Genomic DNA, 18821 nt, shown 5'->3' with positions numbered 1-18821 from the left:
TTACAGAACGGTATCAAAGCCTTCATAACACTTAGGGAGTCCGTATATATAACTGATTTTTTGAGTTTTGATTTCCTTATATGCTTCACGGTCGACAATATTGCGTAGGCCTCAGCCGTAAAGATACTAGTTTCGGGATGCAGTACGTCGGATTCCGAGAAGGATGGACCGACGGCTGCATAGGACACCCCGTCGTGCGACTTCGATGCGTCTGTGTAGAACTCCGTGCAGGAGTGTTTGTGCTGGAGTTCCCGAAAATGCGTTTGGATTTCAATGTCTGAAGCGTGTTTTGTAACTTGTATGAAAGATATATCGCATTGTATCAGCTGCCACTTCCAAGGAGGTAGCAGCTTGGCTGGATGCATTAGGCGAAGCTCGAGGAGTGGGACATGCATTTCATGACTAAGCTCCCTCACACGCAGCGAAAAAGGCTGTCTTACGGAGGGACGATTACGAAAGAGTGTAGCATATGTATTCTCGTTAACGGTATTAAAACACGGATGTTGAGGATTAGAGTGGACTTTCAGAAAATACGTTTGGCTGATGTATGTTCTCTGCAGATGAAGTGACCATTCATTTGATTCTACATATAAACTTTGTATGGGACTCGTTCTGAAAGCGCCAGTGGCCAGTCGGATTCCTAGATGGTGGACCGGATCTAGCATCTTTAGCGCGCTCGGGGCTGCAGAATGATAGATCACGGCACCATAGTCTAGTCGTGATCGAATGAGGCTCTTATAGATATTCATTAGACACTTCCTGTCACTACCCCACCTAGTCTGGGATAGAAGTTTCATTAGGTTCATTGTTTTCAGACATTTTTCTTTAAGGTGTTTAATGTGGGGGACAAAAGTGAGTCTATAGTCAAGTATGACACCTAGAAATTTGTGTTCTTTGTTTACAGGTATCTGTTGTCCACATACATGTAGTTCTAAGCAAGGATCTGGAATCAGGCCTCTCTTTCTTGTAAAAAGAACACAAGAACTTTTGTTAGGATTGATCTTAAATCCATTTTTGTTCCACCACATTGACACTTTGTTCAGGCCATACTGTACCTGTCTCTCGCATACTGCGAGGTTACAAGATTTGAAAGCTATTTGAATGTCGTCCACGTAGACAGAGTAAAAGATGGTTGGTGGTAATGAAGCAAGAAGCGTGTTCATCTTCACGATAAAGAGCGTGCAACTGAGCACGCATCCTTGGGGTACACCCGTTTCTTGCATAAGAGGACGTGAAAGTACATTGCCGACTTTTACCCGGAAGGTACAAGTGGACAGATAGCTTTCTATTAGGTTAAGCATATTACCATGGATGCCCATTTCTAACAAGTCTCTTAAGATGCCGTAACGCCACGTATCGTACACCTTTTCCATATCGAGAAACATAGATAGGAAGAACTGTTTATGTATAAATGCATCCCGGATATTTCCTTCAACACGTACGAGATGATCGGTTGTGGAGCGCCCTTCTCGGAAGCCACACTGATAAGGATCAAGCATTTTGCTCTGTTCAAGGAAGTGAATGAGTCGCCGATTTATCAATTTTTCGAACACCTTACAAATGCAACTTGTGAGGGCTATCGGGCGGTAAATTGCCACTAAGGAAGGGTCTTTGCCTTGTTTCAAAACAGGGACCACAATGGCTTCCTTCCATGCGGTTGGAAGGTACCCTGCATCCCAGATGGTGTTGAAAAGTGTGAGTAGTATAACTTGCGTATCATTGTGTAAGTTTTTAAGCATTTCATACATGATTCGATCAGATCCTGGTGCGGAGCTCTTGCATGCGCTCAAGGCAGCTCTCAATTCGGCAATACTAAAAGGACGGTTGTAAGGCTCATTCTGTCGACATTTTCTGATGAGTGGCTTGCATTCTTCTATTTGTTTATATTTTAGGAAGGATTGCAAATAATTTGTTGAACTTGACACGTTCTCAAAATACTCCCCAAGTGAGTCTGCCTGATCTTGCAGTGTATCGCCCTGTGTGTTTACCAGAGGGAGTGAATATGTTTGCCGCCCTCTAATCCTATTAACCTTGTTCCAGGCTTTGGCCTCATCTGTATAGGAGTTGATACCGGATAAAAACTTCTGCCAACTCTCTCTTCTGGCCTGTCGGCGGGTTCACCTGCCTTGGGATTTTACTTTTTTAAAATTGATAAGATTCTCCGCAGTGGGGGAGGCGCGTAGCAACCCCCACGCTTTATTTTGTTTCTTACGAGCAATCCTACAATCGTCGTTCCACCACGGGACATGCCGTTTGCATGCCAATCCATTTACTTGTGATATACATTTAGTTGCGGCATCTATTATGAAGGCTGTAAAATATTCCACAGCCGCGTCAATTCCTAACGAGGACATATCATATCATGAAATACTACTGAGAGTTCGGAATTTCTCCCAGTCAGCTGTATCAATCTTCCACTTAGGAGCCTGTAGTAGATATTCATTTTCTTTAGGTGTTCTTATCAGTATGGGGAAGTGGTCGCTCCCGTAAGGATTGCTCGCAACTCCCCATTCGAGTTCGGCCAGTATAGAGGGGGAAACTATACCGAGGTCTATTGAAGAAAAGGTTCTGTTGGCAACACAGTAATATGTGGGTTCTTTCTTATTCAGAATGCACGCACCAGAAGAGAAAAGGAATTGTTCAACAAGTCGTCCTCACGCATCTATATGAGGGTCGCCCCACAGGTAGTTGTGTGCATTGAAATCGCCAAGAACAATATAAGGTTCTGGCAATGCATCTATGAAGGACTGAAATTCATGTTTAGCTAATTTGTAATGTGGGGGTATGTAGAGCGAGCACACGGTGATAAGTTTGTTTAGGAGAACAGCACGAACCGCCACTGCTTCAAGGGGCGTTTGTAGCTGTAAACGCTGACAGGAAATACTTTTATGGATAAAAATGGCAACACCGCCTGATTATACGACAGCATCATCGCGATCTTTGCGGAACTTGACATATGGTCGGAGAAAGTTTGTGTGTTGTGGTTTTATGTGTGTTTCCTGTAGACACAGCACTTTTGGATTGTGTTTTTGGATAAGCTCTTGCACGTCATCAAGGTTCCTAAGAAGACCTCTAACGTTCCATTGAATAATTTGTGTATCCATATTGAAAGTAAATAAGAGCTGTGTGTATGGAAACGGAGGTGATGCCTTAGGTTACAGAGCTCTTTCGAGGCCCTGTAACGGGGGTTCTGAACTTTTTGGAGCGTTCGAGGGAGCCTCGCCGCTCCTTAGGCGCTTGGCGCCCCTTGAGGATAGGTGTAGTGTCCATTGCCTCTTGTGAGGTGCCGGACACATGCTCTTGTGAGCGAGAAGTTACCAGGGAGAGTCCTGCCTTCGAGGGCAAGACCCCTGCGCCCACCAGCCCGGAGGTCGATGGGGCTCCCTGGGGGATTTGGCTGCGCCGGCCGTTGCCAGCGCTGGAAGGGACCTGGGAGGTTGAGGCAGCCTCAGCTGCACCCACCTTCGGGGTCGATGGTCCCTTCTCCTCAGTTGACGGAGCAGCGCTAGCTGCAACCGCCGCGGGGGCAGATGGCGTAACTGCCGACTCACTGCTTGTGGGTCGGACAGCCGCCGGAGGCCGTTGTGACGCTGCCCCCTGACGCGCCACATCGGCAAAGGTTTTTTGGGGCAGGTATGATACCCGCTTGCGTGCCTCCTTGAAAGTTATGTCTTCCTTGACTTTGATTGTAACAATTTCCTTTTCTTTTTTCCAGGAAGGGCACGACCGCGAGTACGCGGCGTGCTCCCCATCACAGTTTACACAGTGGAGAGCGTTCGCACAAGCTTCAGTGGTGTGTTCGTGGGCACTGCATTTTGCGCATGTTTGGTGGCCGCGGCAGCTCTGCGAACTGTGGCCGATGCGCTGGCATTTCAAACATCGCAGTGGATTTGGCACGTACGGCCTAACATGGAGCTTTATGTACCCGGCCTCGATTGACTCGGGTAGAACACTTGAATTGAAGGTGAGTATTAGGTGTTTGGTTGCAATCTCCTTACCATCCCGCCTCATCTTTATTCTTCTCACATTGACAACATTCTGCTCACTAAAGCCCTCCAAGAGCTCTGCGTCTGTCAGCTGAAGCAAATAATCGTCTGAGACAACGCCGCGGGTAGTGTTCATAGTGTGGTGTGGAGTCACTGTCACTTGAACGTACCCAAATGACACGAGACTGGGTAACTTTTCAAATTGTTTCAGATTATGGAGCTCCAAGAGGAGATCTCCACTTGCCATCCTTGTTGCCTTGTAACCTTGACCAAGAGCCTCAGTTAAAGACTTTGAAACCAGAAATGGGGAGATTGTGCGTACTTGTGTGTCTGACTTTTCCGAGTGAATCACATGAAATCGGGGGAAGTTGGGTCTTTGTCGTCCAAAAAACAAATACATTTTCGGTGCGCCCTCTTTTCTGAGGGCGATCTGGGAGGGGAGGGAAGGAGCTAGCCATAGAATTATGTAATTTTCGGCAATAACGCCAGCCACCCACCGTGGAGCCCCACAAGGGGATGTTACAGGGACTGTAAAAACTGGTCCTGCAAACGCCAGCTGTACGTTATCACTATAACCAAATATGAGATAACCCAGGTTGGTTATTCACACAAGGTTAACCCTTGCCGCCTGGAAAAATTGGAAGTAAACGGAAGCTAGGAAAAGACAGGAAAGATGAAAAGTGAGAGAAAGACGAAGGCTAGAGGGAGAGAGAGACACGAAAAGGCAACTACCGATTTCCCCCGAGTGGGTCAGTCCGGGGGTGCCGTCTATGTGAAGCAGAGGCCAAAGGGGTGTGTTGCCTCCGCCAGGGGGGCCTTAAAGGTCCAAACACCCAGCATCAGCTCAACCCCCAGGATCCCCCTTTCCCCAGACACGGCTAAGCCGCGCACGGCTACACGCGGGAGGGTCCAACCCTCGTGTGCTCGGGTACGTGGTGTCGCAACACACCAAACGCCTGCTGACGCAGACGCCCCTGCGGGGAAACTTGAAGAGAGGAGATGACTATTTTCTATATTAAAGGCGTGATGCGCTTGGAGGCGTATATTTGTTTCAGTGAGGATACTTAGGTAGCATTTGTTGTTTCACTGCATATCAGCCATCCGTTAACCAGCGCATTTGTAGCAGTAGTATAGGTGGCTATACATATAAATCAATTTGTCATGTGTGTATTGTCTACAGAAGTGCGAACATGAAAGGCAACTGGCACCTCTTTTCTCCGGAGTCCCCACAGGGGGAAAGGGCAGCAGTTCCAAAGGACGGTTGTATTTCCCCGGCTGCTCCCCTACAGCACATAAACCTTCAGATATTCAAGCTCTACCACTATAGAAGCATTGACATAGAATAGCATTAGACACTGTCGCGGCTAGGGTGACTTGGCCATGGCTAGGCCATGGAATCCACCAAGCCCATCGATTATGACGTCAAGCTGTAGAAAATGAAGGAAAAAATATTTATTTAGCTTAGTTACACTGCTCCAGTGCGGAATCCCACTCCATGCAGGAGCAAGTTAACATCTCACTTCACATCAGGACCCTCTGTCCACACTCTCGAAAAGTATCTACTTTTCATACCATTGTCTTCCCTAGGCAAGTCAACGAGGGAATCTGAAGACTCCCCAGCAGCAAATCATCATCCACTCCATTGCGATACCAAGCCCAAGCTATCCATAACCCGCAGTATCTCCACCTTGAAGAAACTGTTTGGTATTTGTGGCAAAAAGAAATCATCTGGCAACATCTGGTTGGTTCATCGTGGCCCATCCCGTTCCTTGCATAGTCTGCAAGGTGAAAGTCAGGCAGAGGGCCTTTCGTGGAATCCTGCAGCAGCCGGTTTGCATGCTGTCTTTCTTCTTTGCTCAGCCTGCCAGGTGATTTGACTCGTCTAACTGCGCTTATCCATTCGTTGATGGGTTCCCTCTCGTTAATCCATTTCTCCGCTTTCCAGGTAATGGGTGGTGGGCGCTTTTAGTCGTCCGCGCCGCGCTGACGTCTGGTTAGGAGGTGCGGTGGTTTCACACATGGCAAACCTTCAATTAACACCCTTGGTGGTGTTGAGACGTAACAAAAACCTCCGCCACCAAGAGATCCGACGTGAGGGAGACCAGATGTCAGGTTGCCCGAAGCATTGATGTTTGGTCGCAGCCTCGGGGATCATTCTAGTTGTGATGGCTGATGTCACAGGACAACCCGAGGACCCAGCCCTAGCTTCGTTGTGTCTACCTCCCTGGGAATGCACAGGCACACCCACTCGTCGGCATGCCAGGGTGACATGACTACTGGACGCTATGATCCTCGTATCTCTTACAATGTTTTACCCCTCTCTCTTGTCTTCCTCCTTTCTAGTCGTGGTCAGCTCAAGACAGAAATAGGTTCCTAACTTAGTAACATCACTAGCGATACATACAACACATGTTTAAAAAAAAACATTTTTTTAAACTCTGAGCACGTGGCCTCGGCCCAGTTCATCTGCATTCTTATTCCGGCCACTGCAACCATCTCATTCGTCTCCCGTTTCTTTCCAACCTTTGCTTCAGCCATGCAAGAGGGTCATGGCGGATCTTGACCGAGAATTTAGCGCCTTGAATATTGTATCCTAGCTTTTGAATTGCCCATTCCACGCAACAACATTCTTTCTCCGAGGAGCTAATGCCTTTTCTTGCGGTGTCAGGTTTTGACTAAGTTACCACACAGGGTATGCTTTACCGCTTTCTTTAATTTGGGCAAGGTCGGCACCCTGACCACGGCTATAGGCGTCACACCAGAGAATGCATTCTCTGCAGAAGTCTGGCAGAACAAGTACAGGCCGTGAAGACAAACCTTCCCTTTTGAGCAATCTACATTTTCCAAGTAAGCTCCGCCAAGCTTCAAGTTTCATGCGACTCACACACTAACACTTTCTTTCTCTTGTCCACAAAGGACCTGCACTAATGCAAATCGAAACCATGTTGTGTAACTTACGCACTTGGCATTTCACGAAGATTCAAGATAATTCTAATTTCTACCACGCATGCTGTAATCGATTCTCAAATGCTGCTGTCTCATGCATACATGTGCGATATACGCACCAATGCTTGGCTTCTTTGTGTCCAACCATGACACACCTCAAAGACTCAGTACTAACACTTTCTAAATCGTGTGATTAAAGTGGCTCCGCTAAACAACGCATCTTTCTGCCAAAGAAAAAAATCTCGTGAACACTTTTGAAAAGTTAACTGCTACTCAAGCATGCCCTATGGGTTTAGAACAACTACACCTAGGCTTGGCGATGTAAGCCTATCAAAAAAAAAAAAAAGGAATCCTATCTACTAAACAAAACAACATATTGGCACGCACTAGTTACGCTAGAAGTCGAGGAAGAAGTGTGCGTGGTAGCTGCTGCAGAAACGAACTGTAAACGGCTGTTCGCTTAGAACTGACTGACTGGCTTCTCCTCTCGTGACAAACTGGTGGAGGTGCGGGGTACGCATCCATCATATGCCTACGGGCCCTCAACCAGAAGCTACCGACGCCAGTACCTCGGGGATGGCAGAAATCTATCGAAGCAGCCGTCGCCTCCAAGGTCTTCCACCGCAATACAGCCCCCTGGCAAGCTCCGTGAGGAAGATGTCAACAACTACCGCAAGCCAAACCGAGGGGATCCCAAATGCTGCCGTACCATGCATTCTCAACGCGCCTCGCACGCCTAACCCGTTCCATGGCGACGCCTTTGAGGACGTTGAAGACTGGTTGGACCATTTCGACGGGGTCGCCGCCTTTAAAGACTGGGATGATCGCCGTAAGTTGAAGAACGTCTACTTTTCCCTTTTAGACGTGGCAAGAGTATGGTACGAGAACCACGAAGCCTCATTTACCAGCTGGCAGGAGTTTTACCGAGTGCTTTGCGAAGCCTTCTGCACTCCCGAAAGGAAAGAAAGAGCCGAACAGGCACTGTCTTCGAGGTTCCAAATGCCAAACGAAACCGTCGCCATGTTCGTCGAAGACATGACGCGATTGTTCCGTCGAGCCGATCCACTAATGCCAGAAGACAAGAAGGTGCTTCTGTTAATGCGAGGCGTAAAGGAACAGCTTTTCGCGGGCCTCGTGCGCAATCCTCCTATAACAGTCTCTCAGTTCGTTCGTGAGGCAACAGTCCTGGAACGTATGCTTCGGCAGCGGCTCTCGCTGTATGAACGCCAGACCACCATGACTGCTGCATGCTCTCTCGTACCTGCAAATGATGACAGGGAGTCCCTTACCGAGCTAATATGACAAATTGTTCGAGAAGAACTGCAGATGTCCTATGCATCGGCTCCGGTACCTCCCAGTGCCGCGGTTCTTACGGATGTCATTCGGGAAGAAATCGGCAAAGTGGTTCATCCCTCGCCACCAACACGACCCGAACCTCCCACGTTCTCGTACGCGGATGCTCTTCGGACTTGCGCGCCATCAACGGGCCGTTTTTCGCAGCTGCCTGCTGGGATTTCTTGACGCTCCCCAAGTCTGATCCACCGCACGAATCCGCAAGCACCCTTTCATCCTGGTCCGCGCAAATCTACAGTATGGCGCGCCCCCGACAACAGTCCGTTGTGCTATCACTGCGGGGAGGCTGGTCACATGTATCGTGACTGCCAGTACCGACGGATTGGTCTGCGGGGATACCATCCGGACGCCCGTTGCCCGTGCTATGGCGAACGCCCGCACGAAATCGAGCAATACTTAGAAAGTAACCGGCTTCCTCCTGCCCAACAGCGAAGACAGTCACGGTCGCCTTCACCTCGTCGGTACGCGTCACCAAACCGTGCTCAACCTGCCTTTGATTCCGCTGGAGTCAACGGTGGAAGCCCGCACCGGGGAAACTGAAAACGGCGACCTCCGGGGGTGAGGCCGCTGTCATGCGAACCGTCAAATATCCTCCACCGACTGCTATCCCCTCGCGACGTACCGCTGACGCCTTCATTCGAAACTGCAAAAAGAACTTCTGCTGCTATTACTGCTTCAATCGACGGTTATCCGGTAACTGCACTTGTAGATATGGGAGCTGACTACTCGGTTATGAGTGCCTCACTGGCCACTCGGCTACGCAAGATGCTGACAGCGTGGGACGGCCCACATCTGATTACGGCCGGAGGACACCTCGTGTCAACCATTGGACGATGCACCACCAGACTTGCAATTTCTACTTCAACTTTCGTAGCGTCTTTCCTTGTGCTGCCCAAGTGTTCTCGGCTAGTTATACTGGGCATGGATTTTCTCCAGGAATATGGGGCGTTCATTAACCTTCGTGACTTGTTCGTGACTTTTTCTACCTATGTTTCTTCGGATTCGAGTGTGGAGGATGAATATCACCGTGCGGCTTTACGCGTGGTCGATGACTGCGTGACGTTACCGCCTCGAAGTAGCATCTTCGTCCTCGTTGAATGCCCCCAAGAACTAGGAATAGGCATTGCCGAAGGTAACCTCACCATATTGCTGGATCGCGAAGTCGGTGTCACACGAGGTCTCGTAGAGCTCCAACATAGGCAAACCACGATTCTAGTTACCAACTTCAGTGGCGAATACAAGCACTTCGCGAGACATACCACCACGGCCTACTTTGAAACGGTGGCAGAGTCCAACGCCTGTGCTTCGGTAACGACAATCTCGATTCCGGCACCCAGCGATGTGGACTTGACCAGTCACATCAACGTCAACCCACAGCTAGACCAAAACGAGAAGGAGAGGCTCCTCACTCTGCTATCGTCATTTAGCGACTGTTTCGCCACCACGTCGAAGGTCAAACAGACTCCTTTAATCAAACACAGAATCATCACTGAACTGACCGTCCAACCTGTTCGCCAACACGCTTATCGCGTGTCGCAAAGAGAACAGGATGCCATTCGTCATCAAGTTAAACAAATGATCGACGATGATGTCATTCAACCATCGACAAGTCCTTGGGCTTCACCTGTTGTATTAGTTAAAAAGAACGACGGTTCACTACGATTCTGTGTCGATTATCGCAAACTGAACAAGGTCACGAAAAAAGACGTTTACCCACTTCCTCGAATTGACGACTCCTTGGATCGCCTGCGACATGCCCGTTACTTTTCTTCAATAGATCTGTGTAGTGGGTACTGGCAAATTGAAGTTGACGAACGGGACCAGGAAAAAACACCCGTTGGTCTCGGAGCGACACTCGTACAGTTTCAAGCTGGTGTTGAGCGCGTTATTGCGTATGCCAGCCGAACCTTGTCTGCTGCTGAAAAAAACTACTCAGCAACTGAAAAAGAATGTCTGGCAGTCATATGGGCTATCCAGAAGTTCCGCCCATACCTGTACGGATGCCCCTTCCGTGTCGTCAGCGACCACCACTCTCTCTGCTGGCTGGCGAATCTCAAAGATCCTTCAGGCGGTCTCGCACGATGGAGCCTTCGGTTGCAGGAATTTGATGTGACCATCGTCTATAAGTCTGGCCAGAAACACACTGACGCCGACTGTCTGTCCCGCGCCCCCGTCGAACCCGCACCACTAGATACTGACGACGATTCTGGTTTTCTTTGTACTCTTCCGTCTTTAAACCTTGCTCAACAGCAACGCCAAGATTCCGAGCTCCAGCCCTTGATTGAATACCTTGAAGGAAGCCGCCCACAACCCCCACGGCAGTTCGCGCGTCACTTGTCCTCTTACTGCCTACGTGGCGACATCCTATACAAGCGGAACTTTCACCCTACGGCAACCGTTTTCCTGCTCGTTGTTCCCGCTACTCTCCGCGACGACGTTCTACGTGCATGCCACGACGAACCAACGTCCGGGCATCTTGGTTTCACGCGTACTCTCGCGAGGATCAAGCAGAAGTACTATTGGCGAAAACTCACAAAAACCGTGAAGCAGTACATCAGAAGTTGTCGAGATTGCCAGCATCGCAAAGTTCCACCACTGAAACCATCCGGTCTGCTTCAGCCTGTCCGACCTCCTTGCTCACCTTTTGGACAAGTCGGGATGGATTTACTCGGCCCATTTCCCAAGTCTTCGGCTGATAACCGCTGGATCGTTGTCGCCACCGATTACCTCACTCGATACTGCGAAACACAAGCCGTTCAGCGAGCTACTGCTTCAGATGTTGCTAACTTCTTCATCAGAAATATCGTCCTTCGACATGGTGCTCCCGCTGTCGTCATCACAGACCGTGGAACAACCTTCACTGCCCAGTTGGTCCGAGATATTCTGCAGCTGAGCGGAACAACGCACCGTACGGCAACTGCGTATCACCCGCAGACTAACGGTCTAACTGAGCGTCTCAACAAAACGATTGCGGATATGCTCTCCATGTATGTTGCCACGGATCATAAAAATTGGGACGAACTGCTCCCGTATGTGACATTCGCGTACAACACTGCCCTACAAGAAACCACCGGGTTTCCTCCTTTTCGTCTGGTCTACGGACGCGACGTCACCACTGTGCTCGACATGATGCTCCTACCAACTTCGTCTCAACCTACCGCACCAGATACAGACGCCTTTGTTCAGCTTGCCGAAGCAGCGCGGCACCTTGCGCGGCAACGAATTCTATCCCGACAAAGTCAAGATGCTCGTCGATACAACATATGCCATCGAGACGTCACATACAACCCGGGAGATCTTGTATGGGTTTGGACCCCTATACGTCAAAGAGGCCGGTCAGAAAAATTATTGCGCCGATACTTTGGACCCTACATAGTTTTGCGTCGTCTAAGTCCTGTCAACTACGAAGTTATTCCAGCCGACACTTCGCACCACTCCCGTAGACCACGTTCCTCTGACATTGTTCATGTTACCAGGATGAAGCCCTACCATTCGCGCTGACTCTCATCCACAAACTTTGTGATGCGGCCCCTGTCGTCACGTCCGTTGTCTTACTCATTTCTTTTATTTTTTCCTTGTGGCATTTAACATCTCCCCAACTTTATTTATTTATTTTATTTTATTTATTTTTTTGGAGGGAGGGGTAATGGCACGCACTAGTTACGCTAGAAGTCGAGGAAGAAGAAGTGTGCGTGGTAGCTGCTGCAGAAACGAACTGTAAACGGCCGTTCGCTTAGAACTGACTGACTGGCTTTTCCTCTCGTGACAATATTGTAAAAACAAGGTTCCCAAAATGTACTTATGGGAAAATCATCTCCTTAAACCGCAATCGAGCGGGTGCTGTCTGAAAGTTCCTGTCAAACAAGTCAACCCGGGATTACAAAAGGCACACATATCATTCCACTCGCTGCAGAGCCCCGATACCTTTCATACTGTCCCCCTGCTTTTTTGGTATTGCCCTCGGAATGCATAGCTTGGTTATGACCATATCGAGTCACCTGACTGCCACATTCTCCCGTCAGGAAGGCTAAACCTCGGAAAGAGCCAAACGAGGGGGAACACAATTGCCCCCCCCCCCGACTTTTGTCCACCTCCGTGCCGAACGTCACTTTCTTTTCCACCCCGTGTGGTGACTCGTACGCGCTCAGTCGTAACTTTTAAAATGACAAATGCACCTGTCTAAATCTTCCTCAGCGCTCCCCACAAGGTTTACTGGCTTTAGATTTATTCAGCCATGTTGTCTTTTCTGACGCAAGTCCAAGTTTGAGACGCCTCTTTCTCTTGGCACCGTTTCTGGTTCTCAGTTCCGAGTGCCTTTCTTTTCTTTTCGTTGGTGGCTCCTCAGCCTGACCTCAAACTTCTTGAATTTCTGTCAGGGAAATCGGAAAAATTTCGTCGTCCGACTTAACTATGCCTCCCGAGCTAGCTGTTTCCTCCTCATTCTTCGCACTGAGTTCTTCATTGTAATTTAGCACCTGATCTACTTTCCAGATTTCTGTCGAAGAAATCAGAAGGATTTCCTCATCCGGCTTAACTATGCCTCCCAAGCTGGTTACTTCGTCCTTTGTACCATGTTCCGCATCGTAACACAGCACCCGATTTTTTTTTTTTTTCAATTTCTATCGTGGAAATCAGAAGGATTTCCTCCTCGGGCTTAACTACGCCTCCCGAGCTAGTTACTTCATTGTCCTTCTCTGTTCAGCGTCCCAACACAGTGCCTGATCCTCTTTCTGAGTTTCTGTCAAGGAAATCAGAAAGATTTCCTCCTCCCCCTTTACTGTGCCTCCCGACCTAGTTGTTTCATACTCTTTCTTCATACTGAGTTCTTCATCGTAGTTCAGCACAGCACCTGACTCTCTTCCTGAATTTCGGAAGGGGAAATTGCAAAGATTTCCTCCTCCGGCTGAACTACGTCTCTCGAGCTAGCCGTTTCATCCTTCTCTGCACTGTGTTCCACGTCGCAACACAGCGCCTGCTCCTCTTTCTGAATTTTGGTCAAGCAAATCGGTTCCTCGTGAAATTCCTCTGTGGAGAGCTTGTATTTAGCGAGCAAACCCACCTTCACTAAACTGTACTTGTCTGCCTCGGCCTCGCTCAGTCAGACTACAACCTTTCTTTTCCAGCCATCTGTGAGCTCGTCCTCATCAAAATACACTTCCTCAATTGCCCTATGAATTTAAGGCTTCTTTAACCTATGGTTAGTCTCCACACCGAGCTCTGCTGCCAAGAGCAGCAGCTCTTCTTTCTTTAACCCTGTAAAATCCATGCCTTTCAAGAGCTGGCCACAACTTCGCCTGTGTTGACTGCACACACGGTGGCGATCAAATATACCTAATTGCTCGATAGAACCCTGTCCTTATCGTCCGGCAAAACGTAGTCGCTCAAGCACTCACCCAATGTTGAGCTTGCGAAGGTTGTGTCTCCCGAAGCCACGTTCCCAGGTCCGTTTATCCTAGATGGTGGAAGTGCCTTCTACTGCTTTTCGTTCAGTTTCCTCGAGTCGTACTAGACTCCACGCCATTACTGTGACGGTTGCATCTCCCTGGAGGTCTGCCAATCCCGGATCTGCAGAAGTTGCTCTTCCGGCGTAGTTTTCCTCTATCTTAAAAGTTAGTGTCTCCTAGAGCCACGCACACAAGTCCGCTGATCCGAAATAATGAGGACTGCCTTCTTGATCTCTTCCTTCCAGATTCCTCGAGTCATCCAAGACTCCATGCCATTACTGCGACATTTGTGCCTCCCTGAGCCATGAAGAGTAAGTCTGCTGATCCCGGATCCACAGAAGTCGCTCTTCTGTCCATAGTTTTCCTTGATCTTTGAAGTTCATCTCTCCTGGAGCCACGTACACAGGCTTGCCAATCCCAGATCGTGAGGACTGCCTTCTTGATCTCACCACTGCCAAGTTGTTGCGGCTAGAGTGGCGTTCAGGGCATGGAATCCACCAAGCCCATCGACTACGACGTCAAGTTGTAGAAAATGAAGGAAAAAGGGTTTATTTAGCTTTGTTACATGGCTCCAGTGCAGAAGCCCACTCCACGCAGGAGCAAGTTAACGTCTCAGTTCACATCAGGACCCTGTTCACACTCTCGAAAAGTATCTGCTTTTCATCCCGTCGTCTTCCTTAGGCGAATCGACTGTGGAATCTGAAGACTGTCAAGCAGCAAATCACCATCGTCCGTTCCATTGCGATACCAGCCCAGGCTATCCATAACCAGCAGTAACTCCGCCTCAAAGAAACTATTTGGAAACTGTTTGAAAGAAATCATCCGGCGGCACGTAGTTGGTTCATCGTGGCCCACCCCGTTCTTTGCACAGTCTGCAGGGTGAAATTCAGGCTGAGGGCCTTGCAGCATCCAGAATCCTGCAGCAGCCGATTTGCACGCTGTCTTTCTTCTTCGCTCAGCCTGCAAGGTGAGGCGTGGGCTGAGGGCCTTTCGTGGAATCCTGGTGCAGCCGGTTTGCACGCTTTCTTCTTTGCTCAGCCTGCTACGTGATTTGACTTGTCTAATTAAATGCACTTATCCATTCGTTGATAGGTTCCCTCTCGTTCATCCTTTTCTCCGGTTTCCAGGTAATGGGGGGGGGGAGCGCATTTAGTCGTCCACGCCGTGCTGACGTCTGGTTAGGAGGTTTGGTGGTTTGACACGTGGCAAACATTGACACCCTTGCTGGTGTTGAGACGTAGCAATACGTTCATATGCACACAAAAGCATGCATAGCTAGAGAAATTTCAGTCTTCAACAAATGTATGTGTGGTTATGCTAGAAGAGTGCCACTCATAAGGACATATGCTCTGGTATTTTATATGATGAGAAATTAGTTACTACTCAGAAATAAAGCAAGCCTGAAAAATTATGGAGATCTGATGCACACGTTGGAATCCATGCAGAGCGGAGCATCAGTCAAGCTGTGTGCTCTAAATAGTGCACAACTGAGTGTTCTTCCATCCTATGCAGCATGAAACCTCATACAATGTTTATGTTTGTCTACCGCAAAAAACAAAACTCGAATCTCACGCAATTCTTATGTTTATGCACTACACTGCTCACAAGCTATGCTGAAATGAAAACACCAAGTTGGGCGGATGCACAGTGAGATGTCTAAGCAATGATATCACGAGAATGAAGGCTATGTATGAAGCATGTCGAGAGCAGGCTTCTCACCTGATATGTGTAAACTTAAGCAAGATCATCAAGAAGGCACGTAGTACGATTTCTGTCCCAAGAGGCGCATTATCAGGTACACGAGACAGCAAACAGATATGTGTACGGAAACAAAGGGCAACGACAACACGCCCACAGCTGCGTTATCGCACATGGACACAGACGGGCACAAACGACGCTCATTACCGTGCGCGTGCGCATTAACATGTTCAATCGCGTTATTCTCACGACAAAATGGAAAAAACTTTTGTAGGTTAAGGTCCTGCAAACTTGCGCACCACAATTTAATGTTATAAGCACCAGGTACCGAGTTGAAATATAACACGTATCACATGTGGTTAAAATGCTGCGCGAATTTTAAGGATGACTAGAAGATCAACGAGAAAGAAAACAACACCAAAATAGGCGGCAGCAAAAAGTGGTCACTTACGTAACCGCCCTCCTTTAGAACGAGGATTTGTACTTGCGACCAATATGCATTGTCGGTACACACACACGCTCTCAATCGGAAACTGCTCATTGAATGTCGCTTTGACGAGCCGTCAGCTGTCAGCGGACAACCATTAAGCACCGCATTGTTTACCTACTGCAGCAAAATCCACTCATGATACATACTTGTGGCAATAAGACATGATGAGCCTTTTTCGTCAAGTTCATTTGATGTTATGCGCCTGGTGTGTGAGCACAGGCTTAAGCTCATGAAGGCAGGAGCCTGCTGCAACAAAGCAAGTAGTTACCTCTAAATAGAGTCGGGATGTATCAACAGTTCAAACGAACATGAAGGTGGCAGAAATCAGCAGCAGAAAACAAACGATCATGAATGGAACACCGATACTCCGATCGGTAGCTGAAAGCTGAATCCGATGGTAGGTCATGAAACTATAGCGTTTCCTACAATGAAATACAACCACAGATACAGCATTGACTACAACAGGGAACTCTGGCGCTGCAGTCGTTGTCCACGAGACGTTCATTTGAGGGATCGCCAGCCGTTTGTACGCAAGCGCGAGTAAGAGAAAATATGGGGGCTTTTGCTCCTTGAATGATATGACTATGGTGTTCTAGAAGGGGGTAGTGGTTGAAACCATAGAGTTTCTAGGAAACTCTATGGTTGAAACTCTATGTAGTGGGCATAGAGTTTCCTACAAAATTTTGTAGGAAACTCTATGGTAGTGGGCTCAGGAGCCGGAGCGCCCTATGCATTGCAGCGAGGCGGCGAGTGTGGACGGGACGCGGATTTCGGTGGCGGCGCTGTAGTCGCGTGGGCTGGCTCCCTCCGCTGCTTCGCCATACAATAAAGTGCTTCGCGCGCTTGTTCATGCGGGCTTGATTCGCGACGTTGACTGTTTCTTGGTGTTTCAACCTACCGTTCGAGTCTGTTTCGCGCGCAGTCGGCCGAACACGTGAGCAGTAGGAAGGTCGAAACGTCAACGGCAGCGACCCTGCTTCGCTCCCGGCTGTGAAACAGGATATAAGTGGAAAAAAGGAAAGCAGCCGTCGTTCACCGCGCCGAAAGATGAATAAACACGGCGAATTTGGGAACGCAACTTGCACCGCCAAGACAAAAAACGCGACGAAACATGTGCGGTTTGTGTGCGAAACACGCTAAAAGAGTAGGTGGATTTTTAAGCGATCCAACTGCAGATGGCCTATAAGGGTGACGATATCTGCACATTATCACTGCTGGATTATCGTGTCAGCCAGGGATTTAGGTATGTTATGACATCCAGGTTAAGCCAGGATTCGCTGGAAAACTTTTTCGGTATAGTCAGGCAATCATGTGGGTCTAATGTCCACCCAACACCAACGCAGTTTCTAATTGTCGTTAGTTTCCTATCCTTTTATAACCTTGCGAAAATGGTACGCTCAGGCAATGCTGACCTTAATGGAGCTAGTGGAGAAACGATTTCTCTCCTGATTGCGCAAGATGCTCCAGCTCAATAAGCCAGGGCTGCTGCAATTGACCATCTCATTGAGGAAGGAAACCTTCAGCCGAGCGCATGCTTCGTAGTATTCGATCCTGCTGAGCACAGGTGGAGCAGAAAAGCGACGACCGTCTAATACATTACATGGCAGGGTATGTTGCTCGAAAGTTTCTGAAGTGTTATTACTGCATGTCTTGCAAGGCCTTTCTTTTGCAAACCCCCAATACGGAAAGCAGAAACTCTGAGTTCGCTGTGACATGCGACAAGGGAGGGTTGTTATATCCTTCGCTGGAGCTTTTCAGGGCAGTGAAGAAGTTGGAGGACATCTTCACTGTGTTCTTCAGCCGAGAGAAACTCTGCAGTGACAGCATAGTGGATGTAATGTTGCTAGTGAAAAACTTCGGCTATGCCTTAGGCTGCAGCCAGCACTAGGATGCGCTCACAACAGAGTTGATTATCAAGGGGCTTTAAGTTGACCAAGTTCTATGTGCTGACCAGGCTGCACTTCTATGTAAAAGGGATCAACCAATTGCGACAGGAACGGCGTAAAAAGAAATTGCACGCGAAGATAAGCCGTTCCTCATAGTGCCTCTCTCGTAGCAGCCATGCACTTTGAGAATGGAGTAGCTGCCCATCTTTTGTACCAATAAAGAGTTGTTTGTGACCACCACGAGTTCTCTTTATTTTGCTGTGTTACGAAATTTCGCTATCCCTGGTAACCACTACGAGTCCGCATAATAGTAGCATCATCCTAGGATTAATTCCCTAGCTTTCAGTGGATATATGCTCTCGTAAACAAAATCGCAGTCAAAGGAATAAAACCTCATCATATCTGACCTCTGTTCCGAATGTGTTAGCACACGCGCCGCGATTGCTTGGCTCACTTGAACTTGTGAATGCGATTGGGTCCTGCCCTGTATAAAAATTGTTAATGGCAAATGAATTAAGCAAGTTACCCATTCACATATTTACCTCTTCTACGGTGTTCGCGAGCTTTTAGTTTAGAAATCAGTCGCATCGTTGTGCGGCCGTTAGTCTGCACTCGTTGGGTCGGCTTTATTTTCACGCAAGCTTGAAAAACGTCCGTCTTTCCACCTTTCTCTGCGCCTTGTCTTAATTTCAGAGGAAGTTTTCAGAAAACATGCTACGGAGCTGTGCGCTTTCTTTTTTCGGCGTGATACCTAGCGCACACGGCTTTCTCTACCTGGAAAATCACAGAACACCTATACAAACTTAGAGAAGGGAAACTGTACCTTCCACAGTGCTACGGAAATAAGCGTAGCGGTGGCGTCGTGAACTAAAGTATGCGACCACGGGTGGCGCTGTACAACAGGAAACGGAAACGGAGTTTTGCACAGTTTACCAGGTGTTCTGTGGCTTTGCTGGGTTTCTGGCTGCTGCGCCTTGATCGTGCTCTCGCGAGTTTAATTGCTGTGTGGCAAACGTAA

At 48.5% G+C, this 18821-nt stretch overlaps 1 protein-coding gene across 12 annotated transcripts in view; it reads right to left on the bottom strand.

Annotated features, from left to right (window-relative positions):
- The window catches only part of LOC142557859 (transmembrane protein adipocyte-associated 1 homolog), a 210713-nt gene that overhangs the window by 179986 nt on the left and 11906 nt on the right, over window positions 1–18821 (bottom strand). For 5 of the 12 annotated variants that reach the window (XM_075670070.1, XM_075670072.1, XM_075670071.1 and 2 more), the window contains exon 1: window positions 16186–16407. The exons of 1 other annotated variant lie outside the window; for it this stretch is intronic. Coding sequence is in view for 5 of the 11 variants with exons in the window: in XM_075670076.1 (XP_075526191.1) it covers window positions 16064–16148 (85 nt within the window). In the remaining 6 variants the exon portion in view is untranslated. 6 more of the 12 variants (XM_075670076.1, XM_075670065.1, XM_075670075.1 and 3 more) reach the window with 3 other exon arrangements.

The sequence above is a fragment of the Dermacentor variabilis genome, chromosome 9 (assembly GCF_050947875.1).
Source record: "Dermacentor variabilis isolate Ectoservices chromosome 9, ASM5094787v1, whole genome shotgun sequence".
In the NCBI taxonomy this organism is placed as follows: Eukaryota; Metazoa; Arthropoda; class Arachnida; order Ixodida; family Ixodidae; genus Dermacentor; species Dermacentor variabilis.
The sequence above is the reverse complement of the archived record's forward strand: the minus strand, read 5'-3'. Positions and strand labels throughout refer to the sequence as shown.